Genomic DNA, 24,195 nt, shown 5'->3' on the forward strand with positions numbered 1-24,195 from the left:
GGGAGGAGTGCACTGCGCGACCCCCTGTGCGGCAGGCCTGCCTCCTGGACTGGTGCCCGCTGCCACCGCAGCTCCCCCGGCGACGCAGCAGGGCGTCGAGGTCCATCAGGGGCAGGCGGCGGCCTCGAGGCGTGGCTGCCCCGACGGGTCCTGCGGGCTCCTGGGCGCCTGACGCTCTCGTGGCCGTGGCGCCTCAGAACCCGAGCGCCTGTGGCTTGGCGCCGACTCGCCCGCATCTGCTCTCACCGGGCGCGGCTTGCTCTGTGCGCAGCACCCGATGCGCCCGGGCCCGGAGCCTCCCAGCGGGTCCGCCTCAGAGCCGCAGCTGGGGCTGTGTGCATGCCACAGGGCCTCAGGCCGGTGCCCACCTCGTCCTTGCTCCGCCCCCGGCCGGGTGCCTTGGGGCCCCTTGCGGCCGCCGCCCCCTGGCAGCGCTGCTGGAGGCTCCTTCCTCGCCCTCGGTCTTTGCTCAGGCGCCTCCCACTCAGCGAGGCCCGTCCCGGCACCGAGGGGCCTCGGGTCACGGAGGAGGGTTTTGTGTTGCGCGCTGTGCCCGCCGTTACCGCTGCGGGAGGACTGCCGGACCGTGTGCGGGTGAGAGCGCTCCGGGCGGGCCCGGCGGCCTTTCCGGGAGCCGCCGTGTGTGAACGTGCGAAGGCAGCGGCGCTCTGGTGACTGGGAGCGCTTCGGAGCGTCGATGGCCTGGGGCCCTGAGGTTCCGGCGGCGCTGCTGCTCTCCGCAGACTCAGTCGGGGGCGCGGCGCGGGAGAGGCCTGCTGACCACGTCCTTCAAACAACCCCGAAGGGTCTGTCCGGCCACGTGGGCTCCTGCTCTCTCCAGCATCTGGGAGACCATCGAGGGGCGTCCTGGCCTCAGCCAGGCCAACCTCGGGCAGGACGGAGACCCCATCGAGCCCCACATCGGCCGCGCTCAGCTCAGGGTCTGCTGGAAGCTCTGTGTCCCCCTACAGCCCCTCCCGGCTCTCCCCGAAAACCAGAAGAGACAACCAGCGAAGGTCAGGAGATTTCAGGTAGGTTCCAGCCCGCTGGACTTCCCAGCGGGCGAGGAGCTTTCTCTTCCCCAGCGGAAGGACCCTGTGATAGAGCCGGTGTTAGGTGGACCCGTGCTTCGCTTGAACTTGGTGTGGATCTGCAGCTTGAGGAGGGGGCTGTCCAGAGCGCCTCCAATCAGCGCTTCACAGCTCCCAGGTCCACAGAGAGCCCGTCGTTGTCACTGTCAGGGCACCAGTGTCCCCGGACCAAGTCTACTCAGTCCTTTTTCTTTGCTCAGTGAGCAGAAATAAAAGGCCCAGCAGGACCGCGGGGGCTGCCCAGGAGAGCCAGCGGCCACCGTGCCAAGCAGGTCAGGGGCCCCGTCAGCCGTGCTGAGTGTGCAAATGCATGTGCGTCCCTGGGACGGAGGTCTTCCTCCAAGGTCACCAGACAGGGGATGGGCTGCCCAATAGGACGGATCACAAGGGCTTTGAATAAAAAGTTACTTGTTTGGAACCCTGGCACGGCCCCCCGCCCCGATTCTGCGGGGACCCGCAGCTGGCAGATGCCCCCGTGTTGCCCGCCTCCTCCCCCACCATCCCCGAGGGGCTGAGCGGAGCGGGGCTGGGCGGGCAGGGCGGTGCTCCGTGCCAGCGGTCAGACAACCATGGACAGGCCAGCCCGCTGTCTCCAGCTCATTGACATTCAGGCAGCAGCACCCCTTCCCTGGCTTCGGTGCTACTGCGACTTTTTTTCCTTTGTGAATAGCAGTTGCTGGAAGCCCGAGGCCGGATGGCTCGGTAGCAGCCACTTCTCGCCTGGAGACAGGAGACCACGGCTCAGAAGCAAACAGCTTAAGGTGCTTTGACCAGCGTGGGGCTCCTGCGGTGCAGGGTGGGGTGTGTGGGGGCCCCCGCGTCACCCCGGCGTTACAGCCGCTTGGGGCTCTCTGGGAAGGTGATTGCAGCCCCTCGGGGGTGGGGGGTTAAGTGCTGCTTTTTCGCTTTAGTTTTATGGCATCTCGGTGCGGCTGATGTTCCCCTTCCTGAAAACAACTTCCTTTAACTACTTTTGTTCCAGAGTGACCCGGATAACAGCGGCAGAGGTGACCCCGGCTGCGAGTGCCACTGTCCTGAGGCTGCCAATGCGACGGTCTGTGCCCTGGGCACCATGACGCGGGACGAGCAGGGCAGGGAGGAGCTCGGTTATGATCGCATGCCCACCCTGGAGCGCGGAAGGCCTGATGCAGGGAGCTACGCTCTGGACACCAAGCCCAATGACCTCCAGCTGGCGACGAGGCTGCCCCCGTGCTTCAGTCACAAGACGTGGGTCCTCTCCGTGTTGATGGGGGTGAGTAGCTCCCCAGCAGGACTGGGGAGGCCTCCCCCTGCCACGAGCTGTCCCTTGGCCTGGGTGCTGTCCCGGGGCCTGGGAGAGTGCGCTTCCCAGACTACTTCTCCTCTGGAGCCCCTCAGGCCTGATGTGCTTACTTTGTGTTCTCTGGGTTCAGTTCATGAATGTCCAGCCCCAGCTACTGTTGGCTTCTGGGCTGTGGCTCCTCTATGTCCCACCAGGGTTGGGACAGCCCACAACCAGGCCTCCCCTCTGTGGGGTCATGCGTTGCACTAGGGTAGCTTCCACCACCCTCTCCCCGGGGGGTCTGGAGTTGCCCTGCAAAGATGGGAGGAGGGGCCGTGCTCTGAGCAGACCTCTGGTCAGGGTCCCCGAAGAGGGAAGGCAGGGCCCTGGCACAGGAAAACCCCGCAGTCGGAGGGACAGGGCCAGCAGGAGGCAGGCCTGGGGTCGGGACATTTCCGATCAGACATGCTTGCTGGGCACCGCACCACTAAAGGGGTCATTTCGGCCCCAGAGCAGGCTCGCTCAGACTGGGCCACTGGATGCACCTCCTTTCAGGCAGGACCCCAGGGCTCTGTGTGGCCTGGGCAGAGAGCTATGATCCAGGCAGTGCCCTCCCCCCACACTGGGCTTTCCCAGGCCACCCCCCAGCACTCCTGGGGATCCTGCCCACCCTTCCCTGTCCCACTGAGACGGTTCGCCCATCCTCCCCGGTGTGGAGGAAGCCTGTCCTCCCTGCTCCCAGGGCCCTGGACTCTGTGCTGCCTGCTGCTGCCTGTGGCCAGGACACACAATCCTGCTCATTTCCTCGCGAGGGCTGTGTCTTGGCTTTTCTGTTGCCTGGGTCCCAGGTCCCTTGCTCCCATCACAGCGGGGCGCACACACCCCGGCCCAGACCCTGGGGCTGAGCCTTTGACACTGAGCTCCGCCCCAGAGCCTCACCCTCGGTTGTACGTTCCCATCTCCCAGGCCTGACGTGAGGCCTGGCTGCCCCCCCAGCCAGGAAGCCCTTGGACCTGCAGCCCCTTCCTCGAGCAGTCATTTCCCAGCTGTCCACTTGGATTAGCTTTGTGGAGAGCACCAGACAGATGTTTGCCAGCCTCCGCGACGCCCCGGGGATCGGGATGCTAAGGCACCTGAAATCGCACATGGTGGGGTGTGTTCAGGAGAGAAGCACCTTTTCTTGCTTTAAATTTCAACAGAGGGATCCCTGGGTGGCGCAGAGGTTTAGCGCCTGCCTTTGGCCCAGGGTGCGATCCTGGAGACCCGGGATCGAGTCCCACGTCGGACTCCTGGTGCATGGAGCCTGCTTCTCCCTCTGCCTATGTCTCTGTCTCTCTCTCTGTGTGACTATCATAAAAAATAAAATAAAATAAAAATAAATAAATAAATTTCAACAGAGGTCTTTTTCTGTCTTCCCAGAATGTCGAGGCCCGTAGTCTGACAGTGTGGGGGGGCAGTGCGGGCTGAGGCTGTTTTTCAGAGAGGAGTCTGGTCTGGCGGGAACCGGGCGTCCAAGGTGGCATTGTACAGACTATTAAGTTGTAATCAGAGGACTTGATCCTCAAGTGCACACGCCTGTGTTGTCACTCGAATCGTGCTGTTTTGCAGAGCTGTCTACTTGTGACGTCGGGGTTTTCTCTCTACCTGGGAAATATGTTTCCCTCTGAAATGGATTACTTACGTTGTGCTGCGGGATCGGTAAGCATCGCTCTTCTCTCGCGTCTTTCAGTACCGAGGTTTGAGGTGCGTTTGAGTTTCTTTGCTCTGAAATCTGCGTGTTGCTTTCCGTTGCTCCTCGTTCAGTATCTCCCATTCTGACTTCAGTTTCAAGTAAGATTTTTACTTTTGAAGTGATTGCTGCAAGTGTCAGTCTCACTCCGCAGATCCCTTGATGGGAAACGGTCCTTGGGTTTCTAGCGGCTGTGAGCTGGCAGGGAGCCCGACCTCTGCTCTCCCTAGAACAAAGCCCCTTGAAAGAATGTGACCCATCCCCTGCTGTTGTTCTCTCTGGAGCCTTCTAGGTGGCCCTTGTTGGGGGTCACAGTGACTTCTGACCCAGATGCTCCAGGGTAGCGCTGACCTCGACTGGGTATCTCAGCAAAACCTCAGAAGTGACAGGCTGAGGAGACAAGCATGTTCTCCCCCCAGATCCCCCTGTGCCCTCACAGGCCCAGCCCGGGGCCCTCGTCCACCCACTGCTCTGCGTCCTGCAGGCTCTGTCCCCATAGTTCATGGGTCTGTGGGGTCCTGTTGTCCTCAGGGGTGACATCTGGCATGGTCCACAATGCCCAGGCTGGTGCCCTTCCTTCCACCTCCCCACTGACCTGACATCCCCACGCTTGCCCTCCTAATGCTTCACTTCTGTGGGGGTCAACTCTGGGGGTGTGGGTCTGACGAGAATCTCCTAGGGGCCCTGGGACTCCTGAACATTTCTTCTCCCTTTACACAGACACGCTTTTCCCTTTTGGGGTAATACATGAGCCAAGGTGAACTCTGCTGTTCTGCAGTTAGTAGAGGGGAAGGTCTGGCTTCTAAGTGTGTTCAGTGAGAATAGCTTCCATTATCTGTCTGCTTTTCTCTTCAGAAAAATTAAACTTTTCCCAGAATAAATCATTTTGAAAGGCACGAGACCTTCTACCATTGGCAACACCCCTGTGCCTGCAGACTGGTGGCATTTGTTTGTCTGGCATGTCTTGGGTCATTCTGGAAGCTTAAGCACTGCAGCCCAAGTAGGGACACCCAGGGGATCCACCGCTGGCTCACAGAGCTCTGGTTTCTTTCCAGTGCCTTCCCTCAGCAATCGTGAGCTTTGCCGTTTCACGGAGAAACATCAGTGCGGTGAGTCCAGCTTTCCCTGCGGTATCTGCAGGTGTGGGGGCAGCACATGGCTCCCAGCTGTGCAAGAGCCCCGATGGCGGAACATACCAGGCCGCGGGCTGGGGAAACCGGCCGAGGCCGCCTCTGGGGCTGACGGGCACCCGCCCGTGTGTGTGTGCGCGCACGCGCGCGTGATTACATGCACACATGTATGTGGAAGGGTGCGTCTCCACTGCCTGCAGACCCTGAGCCCCCCCAGCAGGGCTTCCTTACCCTCACTCCACCCCTGAGGGGCTGCAGGGCACCCTCCCTGGCTATTTTTTCTTTTTTTTTTTTAAGACTTATTTATTTTAGGGAGAGAGAGAACAAGCATGGGGTGGGAGGGATAGAGGGAGAAGGAGAATCTCAAGTAGGCTCCCCGCTGAGTGTGGAACTGGATCTCATGACCCTGCAATCATGACCCGAGCTGAAGTAGAGTCAGATGCTCAGCCACTGAGCCACCCAGGTGCCCCCTTCTTGGGAGTTGTTTTTTTTTAAAGATTTTATTTATTTATTCATGAGAGAGGCAGAGATACAGGCAGAGGAAGAAGCAGGCTCCATGCAGAGAGCCCGATGCGGGACTGATCCCAGGTCTCCAGGATCACACTCCAGGCCGCAGGCGGCGCTAAACCGCTGTGCCACCAGGGCTGCCCCCCTTCTTGGGAGTTTTAATTAACAACCTGGAATTTGGTTCAGTGATGCCTTTTTTTTTTAAGTTATGCAAGAAAGAGTGAACCCTTGTCTTGTTTTTCAGATCCCCAACTTTCAGATCCTGTTTGTGTCCACATTCGCAATCACCACTACATGTTTAATCTGGTTTGGATGCAAACTGGTCGTGAACCCCTCGGCAATAGACGTGAGTCCCTGAGTAGGGCTGTGGGTCCCACCTGTTTTCCTGTTTTTTCCCTGGACATGTCTTCCTGCTGATATGGGTGCCAGAGCCCTGGTCCCACCAGGTCTGGTCCAGAGAGGTGCTGTCATTGGGTTGGAAATGTGCAGTAGTCACGCGGTGCGTGTGTGTCAAAGCTCTTGAGTCCAAGAAGTTTTGAGAATTTTATTTATGCTTTTGAGAATGGTCTTTTTTATTTTCAAAGATTTTATTTGAGAGAGAGCGAGCACAAGTAAGAGAGAGAGAGAGAGGAGAGAGAGGGAGAAGCAGATTCCCTACTGAGCAGGGAGCCCAATGCGGGACTCAATCCCAGAACCCTGGGATCATGATGATGCTTAACTGGCTGAGCCACCCAGGCACCCCATTGAGAATGGTCTTTATTTGTTGCGTTGATTCCAGTGGATGGGTTTGTTGGTAGTATCTCTAATGTCTCTTTTACTATGTATTTCATTAAATTTCTGATGCTGTTGACTGGAAGGTGCACTTTACTGTGTGAACCACTAAGAAAAATGGGAAAACCTTCCCATTTAAACTACGATGGCAGGGACACCCGGGTGGCTTAGCGGTTGAGCATCTGCCTTTGGCTCAGGGTGTGATCTGGGGATCCGAGATCGAATCCCACATCAGGCTCCCTACATGCAGCCCACTTCTTCCTCTGCTTGGGTCTCTGCCTCTCCATATCTCTGTCTCTCTTTCTCTCTTTTTCTGTGTCTCTCATGAATGAATGAATGAATAAACAAACAAGCAAACTACGATGGCAGAAAAATCTCGTATGAAAGAGGGCTCATCAGAGATACCTCAAAACAACAAACAAAAAAACCCTTCTGTTTTATGGGAAATGTTGAACTACTTTTTTTTCAAGATCAGGAAGAGGATGAGGTGACCCTGAGGAAGTATCAGCCAGGCCCCTGAGGCAGAGGCATGAACATTATCCTGTGGATCTGGAAGGGACACTCATGTTGCCATAATCTGCAGGCAAAGGGATTCCTGCTGACTTGACCTCAGAATTCACATGTAGCAGGGTTGCTGGGTATGACAATTGTGCCGGCAACAGAACATTCTGGAAAAGTAACTTAAATACAGAAATCATTTTATAGTGATAAACGTGGAGTTCCTGGGAATAAGTTGGAAGGTTTGTGAGGCTGATTTGTAGAAAATCAAAGTCTTCCTGAGAACCAGGATGTCTTCATTAAAGCGGTGCCACAGGTATGGGACCAGGAAGACAGGGGTGCCCTCACCCCTGACCAGGCCAGCCTGGAGCAGCCCCACATGGGGAGACCATGGCTCTGGACTTGGAAGAGGGTAGTGCTGTGACCCAGCTGTTGGAGCCCACACTGTCAGGGGGACCCCTTCCAGCTCCTGCTGTAGATCTATAAGAGAAGGTCCAGGGCAGGAGGCTGCTTTAGGTACTCACTGAGGAGTGAGGCGCAGTGTCACCCGGCAGCGGGAGGCACTCTCAGCCTCGCTGTAATCAGAGGAGGCAAATGGAAGCCACAAGGAGATGGCATTTCCAGCATCACATGGGCAGAAGCCCCAGGTGCCTGCCTTCCATCTGAAGCGACTCTCACACCCTTTGGAGACAGTCTGGCGTCTGAAGCAGCACATACACTGGGACTCCGTACAGCATCCCCCACACAGTGCAGACCCCGGGAAGCACTGGTGCACTCGGCCACAAAGTGTGGCTCCAGCAGCCCTGAGTATGGTGCCCAAGACCCCAAAGCAAAACAGATACTCAAATGTCTATTGCCTAGGATGGTGCCCCCAACGACACAGAATGATGAAAGGTTGAGAACCGCACACCAGGTAGCCTTCTCAAGCGTGGCCGTGGCTGCAGTGCTGCCCGTCCTGGAGCTGGAACTCCAGTCTCCACCCCACCTGGGCCACCACACGGGAATCCACAGGTAGCCAGGCCCTTGGGTGGTTCCTGGCATCTGAAGGTCGAGCAACAGCCCACTGGAAGTGCTTTTGTGGCACCAAGGGCACATGGTTCTAAGGCCTGAACCACCAGTGTCTGGGGATGTGTGTGTGTGTGTGTGTGCGCGCGCGCACACACACACACACACACACACACACACACACACACACACGGGAAATAGCCATGAGTGAGACATGACCTTTCAGGACTGTGACTCCCACACCCGGCTCCTTGCTTGTGTGGGGCCCCAAATGCTCAGCCTCCACCTGCGGGCAACCACATCTTGATGTCCCCACGTGGTATATGCAGGAGAGCTCCTCTGTTCCCTGTCCTTGCCCCATCTAGCTCCCCATGAGTCTGCCCAGCATCAGCAGTAGGGCCTGTCTCCCCAGCATTCTTCAGGGGTGGATCCAGATGGCTCACATCCAATGTCCCGCAGCCACAAGCAGGGCCCACAATGACACATTTCTGCAGGCGTCTCCTACGCCAAGGAGCATGCTCTGCCTGCACTGCCTGCACTAGAGCAGGGCCCGGCTCTCACCCTCCTGGCCTGCTTAGGCCCCTCAGATCCCACAACCTTCCCTGCATTTGGCGTCACCAGTGTTCCCCTGTGTCCCAGTCAGACGGCCCCAGTGGCAGCAACTCATTATGTCCCTTCCCCTTGTCTCATCCCTGATGCTTCTGAGCACCTGGTGCTCCTCTGCCACCTCCTGAGCTTCCCTCCTTGACAGCTGCCTGCTTTTGCCCTTGGCCTATCTGAAAATCGAGGTTGTCTTTCTCCTCATGTCCAGGACTTGATTTTACACAGTATGTGTGTCCCCTGTGCTGCTCCCCCACCCTGTCTGGAGGCCACACCGCACGGCCTTGGGCCAGAGTCACACCTGCCTCCTCCCTCAAAGCTGACCTCTGACTTTATACTTTGGAAGGGATTTACGGAGTTCCTCAGCAACTGCACCTGGGGTTGCATTATGGTTAAGTTCATAGAATAATTTTGTCCCAAGTAACATCTTTGTTACATTAATCATCCCATGGAAGAGCCTCCTGGTCTCTCCACTTATTCAGATCATCTTCTGTGTCCTTAGGGCCTCAGTTTTGTGTCGTCTTGGTCAAGTAATCGCTACATCATATACAGATTTTGTTAGTATTATAAACAGCATCTTATTTTTTAAATTATATTTTCAGATGGGTTTTTGGAGTGCAGAGAGAAGGTATTGATTTGAAATTTTTCTTTATTTTGAAATATGTTAAGACTCAAAATAACTTGCACAAAGAGTAGGAGAGTTCCTGTGTGCACCTCACCTGGCTTCCCCAAGAGACAGCGTCCCACATGATCAACTAGGAGATTGACCCTTGCTGTTGAATATTCACTTAGGTGAATTTGCAAACTGTACCAGTTTTTAAATAAAAAGGGTATTTCATCAGTTGATTTTGTGTTTGGAAACTTTGCTGAACTCTCTTATCCTTCCTAGTTGTTGTGGATTGTATTGGTTTTCCTGTGCAGGTGAGCTCGTCATCTGTGAGTGTCCCGTCAGCCCTCCAGCCTGCTCTTTCTTGCTGCGTAGCTGCAGTAGGTCTGCAGCACGTGGGCAACAGTGGGACGTTTCTGTCTTATTCCTCACCCATGAATTGCATCCAGAGTCTCTTGCATTTTTGATGTGTAACTTTTCCCAAGTTAACAATGTTCCCTTCAAGTGCAGGTTTACTATGAGGTTTTCATTTTAAAAACATAAATAGGTGTTGAAGCTTAATAGTTTGGTTTTGTATGTGTTCAGATGACGTTTTCCCACTTAGTTTATTAGATTGATAGATATTTCTGGTGTTGAGCCTTTCTTTCCTAGAATAAACCTTCCCTGATGGCACCAGTATTGTTGTGGATATTCTGATGCAGTGACTGACAGGTATGGTGATTAGGATTTCTGCATCACCTTGAAATGGGCCTGTTTCCCTTTTTCAGTTTTAGAGTCAAGGTTACGCTGGCCCATAAAGTAAACTAGGCAGCAATGACCTCTTTCGTGTTTAGGAATTGATAAAATGAACTGCTTCTTAAATGTTGTGTAGAACTTGCCTGTAAAGTCATCGTCACCTGAAGCTGTGGCTGAGGGAGGATGTTGTTATTAGCATCAGCGTGTTCTGTGTCTTCTTGTGTCAAGGTCTGACATTTCTCTTTTTATTTTTTATCAAAAATTTCCCCATATGGTGCAGTTTTTCAAAATTATCAGCATGTAGTAGCTTGTAATGCTGCTCACTATTTTATGTGTGCCATCTGTGATTTCTCCTTTTCATCCAGAATTTTATTTGTGTCTTTGTATTGACCTTACTCATCCATCCAAAGAATCAGCTCTTGTTTTGTGAACCTCCTTTGGTTTGTTTCTGGTTGCCATTCTCTCTTTACTGGTCAGTCTGTCCTTCCCTCACTTCCTATGTCTCTGGGTCTCTGGGCTGCTTTTCTGTCTGTTGGTGGATCAGTCGGGATGCTACCTCTGTTGAGAGTTGGCAGCCTGGCTCACTCGGGGTGTGTCCCGTCCTGTCTTAGCTGCATTCCAGATTCTCATGTAATGTTTTCATCTTTGTTTGGTTCTCAGTGTTGGTGAGGTTCCCCTTTTGCCTCTCCAGACCCACTTCCCACGCCCTGCCTCCCCCTCCCTGCCTGTGCAGAGCAGGCTGCATGGGTGGGCTGGAAGACTCAGAGAGATACAGATGGGGCACTAAGGAGTGGTTGGTGTGCCCCGTCTCCTGCCTCTGAGGCCGTGGGGGTGGCGGGATGGGGCTGCGTCCTCTCTCAAAGTCACTCCTGCTTCCCCTGGTCCTCAGTGGTTACTCCTGCCCCTCTGCTAGGTTTCCCTTCTTCCCGGCTCAGACCTGTGAGCTCTCCTCTGGTTAAACTTCCTCCAGTCCTTCCTATGGCTGTCCCTGGGTTTTTGCTAGGACCCTCCTGAAACAGATATATGAGCTTATTTTTTGAAGTCTTCCATTTGTCGTGTTCTCATATTATCATTACTGTCAGAATGCACAACTTGTAGTGTAGATTTGTTGGAATTTACCAAGGCTTATTTTGTGGCTCAATAGTTGGTCAGTTTTTGTTAGTGTTTCACCAAATCCTATATTAAAAAAAAAAGTTCTCTGTTTTATTTTGCATGTAGGGTTCTGTAGATCAAACGTCAATTTCATTTGATTTTAAATGTAGGTTTTATTACCACTAAGGTCTGGCAAGGCCTGTGATCAGGAGACAGTACCATTGGGAGAGCTTGTCACTCACAGCTCCCAAGAGAAGGGGGCAGGCCGTGCCCAGGCAGGGTGCCCAGGGGGGTCACCCCAGGAGGCAGCGCAGGAGGGGGCCAGGGCAGGAGCCTGTCCCGTGGTTTCTGCAGGAGGAACAGACAAGGCAGGTGGACGGGCTCAGGGCTGGCTCATGGGAACACCATCTGCGGGCTCCGGGGCTCCCTAGTCGCCAGGCACCTGCCCTGGGTGGTGGGAGCAGGTGAGGGAGGCCCCGAGGGCAGGACCCCCATGGAGGGTGCTGGGCGGGGGCTCTGGGTTGGCTGCTGTGCATACCTATAGTTAAATTGACTTTTTAAAGTTTTTTTTAAAATTTATTTATTCATGAAAGACACACAGAGAGAGGCAAAGACACAGGCAGAGGGAGAAGCAGGCTCCTTGCAGGGAGTCCGATGTGGGACTCGATCCTGGGACTCCGGGATCACACCCTGTGCCAAAGGCAGATATTCAACTGCTGAGCCACCCAGGGATCCCTTAAATTGACTATTTTAAAGGATTTTGTTCTATGATGATTAACATAGGCACAGATTCCTGTAATTGCCAACACGATCAAGATATGGAACAGTTCTATTACCCGGGTCTCTTCAGTTGTTGGCAATTATGCATAGAGCTGTGTAAAGCATGCAGGTTTTGATGTGAACATAAGCTTTTGTATCTTTAAACACCCAGGAGGGGTGAACCACTAAGGAGGGTTTAGCTCAGGGGTCAGCGGACTGCAGCTCAATGGCCAAATCCAGCCTTTGAGCTAAGGATGGTTTTAAAAGAGAGGAAAGAAAAGACCTACGTGAGTCAGAGGTGATATGTGGCCCTGTGCCTAGCATCAGGCCTTGGACAGGACAAGCTGCCCAGAGCTTTGAACGGGCTTCTAAACCTGTCCATAGGATCATCTACATTTACAGAATAAAGGTGAAGAGAGCCGGTTTCATAGACATAGGTCTTCTCTTTGGCAGATAAATTTTAATCTGATTCTGCTCCTTCTGTTGGAGCTTTTCATGGCGGCCACAGTGATCATCTCAGCACGATCAAGTGAGGCGCACTGTAAGCAGAAGGTAGGTCCAGCCCTGTGCTGCATGGGGCACACAGCAGGCGCCCCAGAGCGCTCGCTCCCCTGAGGGTGGTGGGCTTCCCCAGGGCACCCTATTTGGCCCCACTCTCCAGGGATTCATGAGGCTCGTGGCCTCGGAGGCAAAGTGGAAGGTGCAACAGGACCTCCCTGTAGACTGATTCTGGCCCAGCACCACTGCCCCGCACTTCCCAGGGAGAGACCGAGTCTGCTGAAAGGGTCACCTTGTACATACACTGGGATCGCAGGGATTAGTCCTATTTTCCTGACCAGGGAGAGCATTGGACCCGGAGCATGGTTGAGCGGTGGCCGAGACACAGCCAGCTGGTGCTGAGAGCCTGGGCTGTGGCTTTCCTGGGCGCACCCCTGCCCCCAGCCCCTGCAGCAGCTCTTCTGAGGTGCATCCCCCTACCACAGCACATGCAGAGTCACCAGGCCAAATGTGTTGTTTCTTTTCAGGGTTCCATGTTGGAGAGCGCCAACATTTTGTACGAAGTGGCATTTCCTGCCCGGGTCCTAAAATCCTATTCAGTAAGATAAATGTGTCTTTCTCCTTGTTACTTGATTTACTAGGGGAGGTCTGTGGTGATATCCTGTCCCCAGGGTTTAGGAGTTCCTAGTTCACCGCCTCACTCTCAGGAGGGTCCTGGTTGGCAGGGGGGTGATGGGGCCGCCCTCCATCCTTACCTGCGCACTTTCCCCCTCGTTCTAATAAACCTCCCGCTCTGAGCATGGCACTCAGGATCTCTGCTGGTTGGTTCTGTACTTTCTGCCATGGTTTCTGGAGCTTGTGTCCCTAGGTCCATATGGGCTTCCTCCTCTCATCCCTCAGCAACTTTGCTGATGGCTGCCCCTGTGATGCCTGTGTCGCCGGGTCCCGGTGCCAGGCTCCCTTGTGGTTGGCCTCAGACGCTCAGCTCTGCTTGTCCTTGGGTTGGGGATGCTTCTTTCAGCAGCCTGGGACTGTTGTCCTCTCTGTGGCCTGGTGGACGGAGTCCCTCACGTGCGGGCCCGCATCACTGCGCTGCATGTTTCTACCCAGTTTTACCACTTTTGTCTCTTCCAGCTTCTTTGCCTTCTCCTGTCTCTCCTGTTTTTAATTAGGGGGGAGCATCTTCCTTCCTGCTCCTTGCCTTTCTCCTTTTCTCACTAATTTTGAGCTGGAAACTATGCATTTTTCCATGTTTTTTAGAGGTGGTTCCCAACATTTCAACATAGGTCGTGTGGCTCTTTGGCCCTGAGCTCTTAGAACAGTCCCTTCATGCCCCCTGCCCCCCTGCCACCTGTCAGACACTCCCTGGGTGATGCTACCTGTGTGTCTGCCCCCCAGGTCATCGAGGTGATTGCTGGTGTCTCTGCTGTCCTGGGTGGGGTTATTGCTCTGAACGTGGATGACGCTGTCTCGGGGCCACACCTCTCAGTGACGTTCTTTTGGATCTTAGTGGCCGTGAGTACACCTTGGTGGCCCTTGTCTGTTTGGCTGTGCAGGCTGGCAGGCTGCTGGCCGAGCCCTGGTCCCCTCTCACCAGGACAGTCACTGTGGGCCTTGGAGCTCAGCTTTGGTGGATTTCGGGTGGGAGAGCAGCTGAAGAGAAGAGGGTGGAAGGTGGGTGCCAGTGGGCCAACCAGGACGCTTCGCCTTGGCCGCCCTGCCTGGGTCCTCCCTGGGCCCACAATCGGAGGGATTTGAGAATCAAGGCTCAAATGGGTCAACAAGTTAACTGTTTTTATATGAACCAATAGCATGGTTTCTTGTCTTGGTGGTTTTCCTGGCGAACACTTACTGGTTTTATTTTGTGCAAGGGTATGATGTGTGATAGTTTATCTTGCTTTGTAATGTGATTTGTTTTGTAAAATGTAACATATTTATGTTATCATCTTATGTTAAATATTACTGTGGTAAAATACCTAACACAACACTGGTGCTCGGTAAGTGCTTGATATACATGGTTGCTACGTTCTGTAAGGTTCTTTTGTTGTTTTATGAGCAATTCTAACATTGGTCATGTAAGTTAATGTTGTTTAGTGTTGAACTGAAATGCCATCTATGGGGCTTCTAGCCCAGTGCCTCCCATTCTCAGTCTTATGCAGCCGTGGCCAGTGTGGGCCCCTCACAGCCACATGGGACAGTTAAGATCAACCCCAGCACATCCAAAATCCCATAGTCCTGGATACCGCAGACACCTGTGCCCCGTGCTTCTGGGCGCTGTCACCCCATGGTGGCTGCTTTGCAGCATCACTGTGTCACATGGTGATGCCTGCAGGAGGGGCTGGTTTGTCCCACCTTCTGTCCAGGGTCATCCTGTATGAATGAATAGGACGCAGTGAGCATCCCTGGCCTCGTCCAGGAGCTCTTCCTGAAGCTGCCTTGGAGGCCTGGCCTCTGCCCTGACCACTGGCACACTCAGCTGAGGTGCTGTGCTCCTGCTGCATCCCAGGGCTCAGAGCAATGGCGCAGATGCCTGTGCCCAACCTTACTGATCCCTGGGAATAATGGTGGAGATGCTCCCCAAGGACTTGGAGGGAGAGGGAGGATGTGGGATGGAGCCACACACCTGGCTGCCAGCTGCCAGTGCACAGGTCGGGCTTGCAGAGCAGAGAACTGGCCTCGTGCCTGCCCCAGCACACAAGTGCAGCTGTGAAAATGGAGGAGGCACATCTGCATATTTAACCTCTCAGGTGACGGGGAAGCACCTGTAATTATGTCCTTGAGTTATTGCGACAGAGACCAAATACCTGAGGCTGATGAAGAGACTCGCCTGAGCAGCCCTGTTAACATGCTCAGCGACCCCCCAAGCAGTCACTCTGGCCCTTCTCTCTGCAGATGCTCCCAGTCCCCAGTTGTGGAAGAACTGGCCAGGGGTGAGGGGAGTTTCCCTGGTGGGGAGGGCTGAGTCTGGGGACAGTGCTCCATGGTCATGGAGCAGGTGGAGAGGGTCAGGGCTCAGGGCCTGGCTGTCCCTGCAGCCTCCCTGGGCCGGGTATGTGTGTGTATGAACAGGAGTCTCTTGGCCTGAGTCACTTCCCCACTGGCTGCTCCATGTCCACATGCCCTCCTCATGGACACCTTCGCCCCCCACACTCCCTGGCCCAGGCCCACAGCCTGGCCACACCAGCATCTTCAGAGTGCCAGTGTCCCCACCTTCCTTGGCCTGCTCCCCCGTCATCCTCCCTTGGCTGTCCAGGCTCTCAGCCATGAGCCTGCTCACCCTCAACCCAGAACCCTGAACTAGTGCAGATACGTCCCCAGTATCTGGGGGTCTCAGCTGTTCCCACCCAGGGTGTGGTCATTTCCTTTTCCTCTGTGGGTGTGTGGCTGGGCCATGAGCTCCCTGGGCTCCTTGTGGAGGATAGGCTTTCCTGCTGTGCTTTTCTCTGCCAGGGATGGCGTGAAACTAAATCCATCTCCTTCACATAAGTGGAAAAGGACATCTACCTGTTATGAAAGGGCAGAGGTGCCCATCCAGTGAGGAGCCTGAAGAGCCCAGCTAATCCCGTGGTCAAACCCCTTGGTCAAAGTCAGTGTGGCGGGTGGTCCTGGGGGGAGGCCTGTGTCTCCCGAGGCTCCCTAAGTCTGACGCCGAGGAAGAGCACAGTGGCCCCGGTTGAGGCCAGTTTGTGGCCAGCTGGTGCATCTGATGACAGGGGACGAGGCTCTGGTCAGGGAGACTCCTAAGTGCAAGCAGGGTCACCCAACTGTGTCCTGTGCCTGGAATGAAGAACATGTGTGATGTTTGGTGGGGCGCTCGCTGAGAGTGGTGCAGGAGCGTGCCCTCTGTTTCTGCGGTGCATGCACACCTGTTCGGGACAGCGTCCTGTGTCTCAGAGAGCCGACGAGGCCGGAGGTCACAGCAGTGATTCCAGGGCACACAGGCACTCTGGCTGCGGCTCCTTGAGCTTCTCTGCAGCCTTGGAGAGGCCATCCCGTGTCGCCCCACTGGCTCCAAGGATGCACAGGGGAAAGCAGGAGAAGGCGTGACTGCAACCTCAGCCATCACCCCTCAAGTTGACGTGTTTTCTTTCAGTGTTTTCCAAGTGCCATTGCCAGTCATGTCACAGCCGAGTGTCCCAGCAAGTGTCTGGTAAGTGAAGCCCTTCCCAGGAGCCTGAGGCCTGCTCTGCGGTGCCAGGGCCCAGCTTGCCCCACCTGGGCTGCCGCGTGGTGGGGCAGTTCTGGGAACCAGGCTGCGGGCCAGAGCAGGGGGTGGCCTGGGGAGGCCTGAGGTGTGTGGCTCTGAGGGCAGGACTGTCTGTGGAAACAGGTAGAAAGTCAGGAGAAAGTCTGCGACTCAGCAAAGAGCCTCAGCCTGCGTCCTGTCGGGTTGTCCGTTGTTGACAGGGATAGTTGCTAAATTTGGGCCAGAACAGCCTGCATTTGTACTTGGCAGCACCTGTGTGCAGTGCCGGCCCAGACCACCCAGGCATCGTTCTCTGATGGGGCAGAGGTTAAAGGAACTGGTTTCAGGGCAGCGGGAGGAGGCCACCTGAGCATGTGTGTTACTCATACAAGAGTGGACACTTGTATCTGAGTTGGGGGGACTCATGACACGAGCCGTGCTCGGAGCTCCTGGTAGCCCAAGCGCAGAGAGCCTAGCAGGAGCCGCGTGCCAAACCCAGAGGCTGCCCTCCTGTGCAGGCAGTGGCTCCCGGGCCCCACGGGCCGGCTGGAACCGAGTTCTCGTCTGCTTTCCTCAGGTGGAGGTGCTGATCGCCATCTGCAGCCTCACGTCCCCGCTGCTGTTCACGGCCTCTGGGTACCTGTCATTCAGCATCATGAGAATCATGGAGATCTTCAAAGATTACCCACCGGCCATCAAGGTACGTGTTCTTTTCTCTCAGAACTCTGTACAGACGTGGCCTTGCTGCCCTGTGGGCCACATGGGAGCAGGCTCTCCCAGGACGTGTGGTCCAGCTTAGCGTCTGACCCGCGTGGGGCCCGAGCTGCATCTCCTTCACTTCTGTGTGGACAGCCAGGTGTCTGTCCTCCTCTATGGTGGGCGTGTGGCCCCAGCGCCGCACAGGCTGCCTCTTTTCCTAACTTTGGGCATGGTGCCTAGTCTCGAGTGGCCCCCTGCCTGCCTGGACACCCTCTCAGCCCCTTTTGCTTCCATCCTCACCGTAGAATCCGTTATTCATCCAGTCATGTCACAACCTTGCTGGAATTTTTGTTAGAATCACATCAGGTTTATAGATAAATCTGAGGGGAGTTGAGGGGTTTTCCACAGATGAACATGCCCATAACGATAACCCCCCATGACTGTCTCCGCGGGCTCAGACACACATCACCAGGCTGTCGCTTAGATACCTTGTGGTGTTACTGGCAGGTATTGTATTTACTCCCAAATGTTTACCATGAGAAATTTCAGATATGCAGAAGAATGGAAAGGATTCCCCAGCAGCTTACACGTTGTTTATACACGTGTGTTTACACTGACGGCTGGGAGCACAGACGCATGTGCGTCGTTTCTCAGAAGCATCTGAAAGGGAGCAGCAGGAGTCTGATGACAGGACCCTGCACCCTAAAAACCTCGGCATTTCCAAAAGGACTGCCTCCTCCACAGACAGCCCACGTGGTACCTGACAGGCCTGAAATCATCACGCGGTGTCACCCTCAGGCCATGTGCACGGATCATCCCCAAACTGCGCCCCATGGGCTGGAGCTTTTGGAGCAGGGCCCGGCTGAGGGCCACAACTTGCCCTTGAGTCTCTCAATTCAGGACAGTCCCCACCTCTTCCCCCAAGACACTGACTTTTTGGAGTCCAGGCCATGTGTCTGGGAGAAGGTCCCACTTGTGCATCTCTTTCCTGTGATGCCTGTAGGGGTGAGGTCAGGAGGAAGTGCTGTCCCCTCCCACCTGGTTTGGCAGCAGCTGCCAGAGTGCTCCCAGGTGAGTGGCTCTCACAGGAAGGAAGTGACCACAACCATGGTATGAGCCGGGCACCGGTGGATGCCGCATCCTGGCACCTTGCACGGGGTTAGCCCTGGTGCCTGACCCTTGTCTGAGCTGTTGTTTTACACGGAGGAGTAGAGAAAGATGACCTGCCTGGCTCTCTTGTCCCACATCCCCGACGAGCTGGCACGCAGTGTGACGGGTGCTCCTCTTTGGAATGCCACTAAGGACTCCTGAGCTGGCCCAGCTGTGGCCAGAGGAGGCACCTGCCAGCCCTGTGCTCCCTGAAGTTACCTGGAAGCCTCTGCTTGCAGACTTGCCCCTGCCCCTGAGCTGCCCGGGCCCCTTCAGAGAGAACCGTACATAGAAGTCAAGCTCTGGGGGCTCTGTGTGCTCATTCTTGCTGGAGCATCATTGCTTCTAAGCCTCTGCAGGAGACAGAGCTGAGAACTATAGATTTTACTTTTTATTTTTTAAAAGATTTTATTTATTTATTCATGAGAGAGACAGAGAGAGAGGCAGGCTCCCTGTGGGGAGCCCAATGTGGGACTCGATTCCAGGACCCCAGGATCACGCCCTGAGCTGAAGGCAGGCGCCAAACCACTGAGCCACCCAGAGAGCCCCAAGAAATATAGATTGTTAAAGGCCTTGTATTTATATTGTATTTCCAATTCAGAATTTATGTACTTGGGCTTTTTTGTTATATTTGCATCACTTTTCAAAAATCTTGTTTTCTGAGAACATTGAATATAGTCACTATTTTATCTTATAACATATGTAAGAATGTTCCCAAGTCCACCAGCAGCACATCTGCTGAGTGAGGTCACAGCTTCCTCTTTTTTTTTTTAAATTTTTATTTATTTATGATAGTCACACAGAGAGAGAGAGAGAGAGAGAGGCAGAGACACAGGCAGAGGGAGAAGCAGGCTCCATGCACCGGGAGCCCGACGTGGGATTCGATCCCTCTCCAGGATTGCGCCCCAGGCCAAAGGCAGGCTCCAAACCGCTGTGCCACCCAGGGATCCCACAGCTTCCTCTTAACCCATGTAGGAGGTGACGTCACTTATTCGAGGAAATAACCCCCTTTCTGCCCGTGGTCATGCTGTTGGTCTAATGTGCGCTCAAATTTAGTATTTTCTGTTTGTATTCCTCAGTACCCAGGATGGGGGCTCTTCTGTGTTGTTTAATTATGGGTCGCGTGATGATGTCACACACCCCCGGCCTGTTCCTGGGGCAGAGGTAGCTGCTCTCTTACCTGCTGTTACCAAGGGCTCCTCAGTGCACACGCGTGGTCTTGAGTCTGTGCGATGCGTCATTAGGACAGTTAGCTCGGAGAGGGCCTCTGGGTCAGCGGGACACGTGTGTAGTTTTGTTAGATGGTGACGAGTCCCCCTCACAGGAGGTCCCAAGTCCCCTGGGAGCTCCTGCTTCTCCACAGTCCGCACACAGGGTTGTCAGGCAGGCGAGCCAGAGCGCCCAGTGTGGCAGCCGCGCGTGTCTCTCTGGACACAAGTGCTGTGGGGCCTTGGGCTGTGCCTGGCGGTGCTGGCGTGTCTTTCTGGGTGAGCTCCTGCCCACTTTCCGGGGGGCTTTGAGCCCCGCCAGTGTTTGGGGGACCAGCGCCCTGTAACGGCAGAGCCAGGAGGAGGCCTCCGCGCAGTGGCTGGCCTGCCTTCTGCTGCCTGTGATTCTGTCATGAGGAAGTTTGTTTTATGTAGTTTGTCAGTGTCTTTCTTGCTTCTGGATTTTAAGTCGCGATGAGAAAGGCTCCTGCTCATGTCTGGCGGGAGTTTATCCTGGAGTGCGGGGGAGCCAGCCTTTCCTCTCGAGGGCTTCAGACGCCATCCGCTGGGATGCCTGTCTTTCGGCCCTCATTGGAGAGGCGGCCCTGATCACACGCTGAGCATCTGTCTGTGTGGGGACCCGTTTCTGCGCCTGACGTTCTCACACGTGTGTTGTCCGGTGCTGCCCTGTTCCTATTGTGAAAGTTTTATTACCGGCTTCACCAGCTGGTGGGCTAGTCTCCTCATTGCTGATCACTCTGGGTTACCTCACTTTTGTGTATTTGCTTTTTTGTGTTGGACATTTTATAATCAACTTTGCCTGGCTCCAGAAACCACTCTTTTTTTTTTTTTTAAACTGGGCTTAGGTTTAAATTTATCCTCGAACTCGAGGACAGGGTTTGTGTCTCCTTGCTGCCTTCCTACAATGACACTGTATAGGGCTAGGGGTTTTATGTTAACATTCGGGGTGTGGGAGACTTGGCTGTGGGCCCCTGGGGTTGCTCACAGGGCTCAGCAGCCTGCGGGCTACCTGTAGGTCAATGTTAAAGCGAGGACAGCAGAACTTCCAGCAGAATCGATTTCCTCGACTCCCATTCACGAGACAGAAATCCCAGTGCAGAAGGGCAGGTACCTGTGGTTGCTCCACACCAGCTCCGGGGAAGCTCCCGGGAGCCCCAGGGCCAGGGCCAGGGCCTGCCTGCATTGCCTCCCTTGGTTGGGGGAGTGGCCTCAAGGAACCCCGGGTGGCGGCCATGCTGCTCAGCACTGCACCACCTCATGTCTCGCCAGCAATCCTATGACGTGCTCCTGCTGCTTCTCATGCTGGAGCTGCTGCTGCAGGCCGGCCTCAACACAGGCACCGTCATCCAGTGTGTGAGCTTCAAGCTGGGAGCATCCTGGGATGCCGCACAGACCAGCCAGCAGGAGCGCCCCCCAGGGGAGGTGAGTGGCGTCGGACTCGCTGGCTGCCCTGTCCTGGTGGGGTGGCCCGACACACAGCGTCGTTCCCGGGAAGCTACTACGACCGAATGCCTTCAGCTTTACTCACGGACCTGGACAGGAAGTTGGTCAGCCTCCACACTGGTCACAGAAGTTCCCTCCCCAGCCCCTCGTGGGGGCACCGACCCAGCTCCCTACAGGTGTGGCATCAGTGACCTCTGGCCCACAGGCTCTGGAGGTGATGTCATGCCAGCCCCCATGCCGGGCTCACGGCCACCCGGACAGTACTCTGCCCAGGTCCTGCCCCGTGCTCCCCATGAGCTGCCCGCCCACAGGTATTTACGCTGTGGACTGAGGAGGCTGCTGGAGGGTCCTCCAGGGCTGCCCGAGTGGACCAGGCCCTCCTCCCACCCAGTGCTACCAGCCCTACGACCTTTGTGCGGGTGCGCCTGTGCTCCTGCTATCGGCCCCTGCTCAGCAACCCTGGTCCTCTCCAACTGTCTTGGGCTTTCCTTCACGGAGATCCAAGGATGGTGCTCTTTCCTTGTTTTTAACCAGTGAGGGCTGGTCTCCGTGGGGACGGCTCTACCCCCAGGCCTGGGCAGGGACCCCAGGGAGCTGAGTGGTGAAGGAGAGCTCCCACCAGGTGCCAGAGGCCTGGGCAACTCTAATTTTAGCAACTGTCTGGTGACCTGTGCCTCAAGTACTCTCCTTCCCTGGGTGTCAGGCCCCTCATCTGTGGGGGCGCTGGGCCCCTGCCCCCGGGAGGAACTTGGAGGGCCTGGCCCCTCCCCGTTTATTCCTGAACCATGGAGTATATCCTTGCCCTGTCTCTGAGTACTTACTGGACACCTACTATATGCAGGTGCTCATGCCATGGTGGCCTCCCACCCCGACCCAGAGCCCACCCTGCCCTGGCCGTGTTCCCGCGGGGGATGCGGGCCGAGGTGCCAGTCAGTGGGGGCGTGGAAGAGCAGGGACATCTGCTTCCCCTCCTGGGAGTCCAGCACTGTTTCTGGTCCTGTCACAGGCTGAGAAAAGCCCGCGAGTTAGCAGAGATGTCCTGCCCGCCTGCTGTTGCTCCGGGGCCCAGGAGGAATAACACTCTGCCTGTTTGGCCACAGGTGTCCAGGAGCCCACTGAAGGAGTTCGACAAGGAGAAGGCGTGGAGGGCCGTGGTGGTACAGATGGCCCAGTGAGCACGGGCGGGGAGACCGAGGCAGGAGCAGGGCCCCACCTGGCTAGTTGTCATCTGGCTACCACTGACTTGCCTTCCACCTCCGTCCAGGCCAGGCTGCAAGGTGGAGTCTTCATTGCTTAGAGTAGTTTAGTTCTCAGGCTCGTGTTGACTATTTTTGTGCTTATCAGCCTGTCAGGTCCTGGCAGCCCAGGCGCCCCCGGGGCGGTGGCACGGGGCCTTCAGGTGAGGAGGGCAAGCAGGAGCCAGGCCCTCCAGGGCCGAGGGGCATCTGTGTGCTCGGAGGTGTGGCCAGCCGCCTGGCTGCTCCCCTGCACCTGGCCGGCCTCCCTGGCCCGTTGTGGAGGAGGCAGCTCAGCGGCTGTTCACAGCCCCACAGGGGTCTCACCAGCTCTCATGTTTGTCGTCTGAGCCCAGCTGGCCATGCACGGTTTCTGACAAGAGAGCAGAGCTGCACATTCCTGTCGTGTCTCATGAGCCAGGGGAGCCCCCACGCTCACAGCTGTCCCTCTGTGAGGCCCACGTGCCCAAGTTTCCACCTGGTTATAGAGGGACCTGCCCTCTCCATGGCCCTGGCGTCCATGGCGCCCCTGGTATGCAGAGACCCAGGTCAGCATTGGCTGCACTGGCACCAGGGGGTTCCTAGCTCCTGAGCCCTTTGCCAGCACCCATGCTGGGAGTGACCCTCGCCACTGTGACAGCTCAGTGTTCTTTGGGGTGGGGCCCTATCCAAGGCTTTGAAAACTTGGGCCACATTTCCTGGTCTCGTCGGCCTTGGTGATGTGGGTGGGGTTGGTCCCGTTCCTCCTGTTATGGGTTCTACTTTGACTCCTGTTACCATGCCCAAAATCGCAGACAGATGCCCCTGGGACCCTCAGGGCACTCCCTCCGTGCACTCCCTGACCTGACTCAGCTGAGCTCGGGCCCGGGCCAGGGGTCTCCCCCATCTGTCACTGCCCCCCCCCCACCCCGCCCCGGGCACACAGCAGAGGCAGTCTGTGAGAATAACATCCCCTTCTCTGAAAAGCACCGCCCAAAATTAGATTGTGTGCCTCTCCTTGTCCCCTGAGTACACCTGGAACTTCTGGGAGGACAGTTACCTTTCCCAGTGGACCTGGTCACTGATGACTCCTCCACACCCTTCCTTCCGAAGTGGAAAGTTCACTGTCCCCATGTGTCCTTCACAAGCCTACACATGCCCGCGCTGGTCTCTTTCCTTCCCCTGGAAAGAGTGAAGCAGCCCTATGCTCAGCTGGGAGGTGCTAATGCTTGCTCTTTACTGAGCTCATGGGTGAGGACTTGGGGCTGCTGGGTGTAGACTCTAGGATGTGCCCTGCTTCCTCATTTCCCAGTACAAGTGACTGGCTGCCTGTCTTCACCACCAGCTGGGTCATTTTCAAACAGGTGGAATGCAGGTGAGACATGGAGAGGTACTTGGAAGCACTGATGGCTTCTCCTGCACACAAGTGCATGGCCTCCCCCAGCATCCCCGCCCCCCGCCTGAAGCAGCACAGGCCATGCTGATGTGTTCCTGGGTGTCCAGAAAGTCTGAGTCTTAGAGCCAGAATTAGACATCTGGGGACTCTATACAGGTTTGTAGTTTATTTCAGAGAGAGCTTGAGAAATCCAGGCAAATGGGGGTTTAAAAATTTATAACTGTCCATTTACATTTTTGTCTGATACAGTTTAGCATCTCCTGAACAATAAATGCTAACATGTAAATGCAGCCTATTTTATTTCAGGGCTCTTGGGTTCTGAAAACAATGAGAGGGAGAGCGTAGGAGGGTGGGTGGAGGGGAGGACTGGGATTGCCTGGGTGGGGGGCCCCGGGGACTGCCCGCCGCAGAGAGGTCCGCTAATGCGAAGTGGGGGCAGCTCTACACTTTGGGGTTGACTCGGGAGTTAGGTGCAAGATAAAAGTAACATGTAGGTTTCTGAAATCTACCAGCGGGAGGTCTTTCCTAGTCCCCCCTCCCTCCAGGAGGCGGGAGGAAGAGTTGGACGCTGGGGACTTCGGGTGGTGGCGTCACGG

General features: G+C 55.7%; 1 protein-coding gene across 3 annotated transcripts; it reads left to right on the top strand.

Annotated features, from left to right (window-relative positions):
* Positions 1-1,717: 1,717 nt before the first annotated feature.
* MLC1 (modulator of VRAC current 1) lies at positions 1,718-23,885 on the top strand. 3 transcript variants are annotated; one of them, XM_041754276.1, is made up of 12 exons: positions 1,718-1,852; positions 2,074-2,343; positions 3,961-4,050; positions 5,137-5,190; positions 5,963-6,064; positions 12,239-12,337; positions 12,811-12,882; positions 13,682-13,798; positions 16,377-16,433; positions 17,047-17,169; positions 20,816-20,968; positions 21,996-22,105. In XM_041754276.1, exons 2-12 carry the CDS (start codon positions 2,164-2,166, stop codon positions 22,065-22,067), a joined length of 1,119 nt encoding a protein of 372 aa, XP_041610210.1. In that variant the 5' UTR covers positions 1,718-1,852; positions 2,074-2,163; the 3' UTR covers positions 22,068-22,105. The 3 variants fall into 3 exon arrangements, with proteins under 3 accessions (XP_041610210.1, XP_041610208.1, XP_041610209.1); XM_041754274.1 differs by having other exon boundaries at positions 1,721-1,852; positions 22,090-23,885; XM_041754275.1 differs by lacking the exon at positions 1,718-1,852 and adding an exon at positions 1,872-1,950 and having other exon boundaries at positions 22,090-23,885.
* Positions 23,886-24,195: the final 310 nt, after the last annotated feature.

This window comes from Vulpes lagopus, chromosome 5 (assembly GCF_018345385.1).
Source record: "Vulpes lagopus strain Blue_001 chromosome 5, ASM1834538v1, whole genome shotgun sequence".
Lineage (NCBI taxonomy): Eukaryota > Metazoa > Chordata > Mammalia > Carnivora > Canidae > Vulpes > Vulpes lagopus.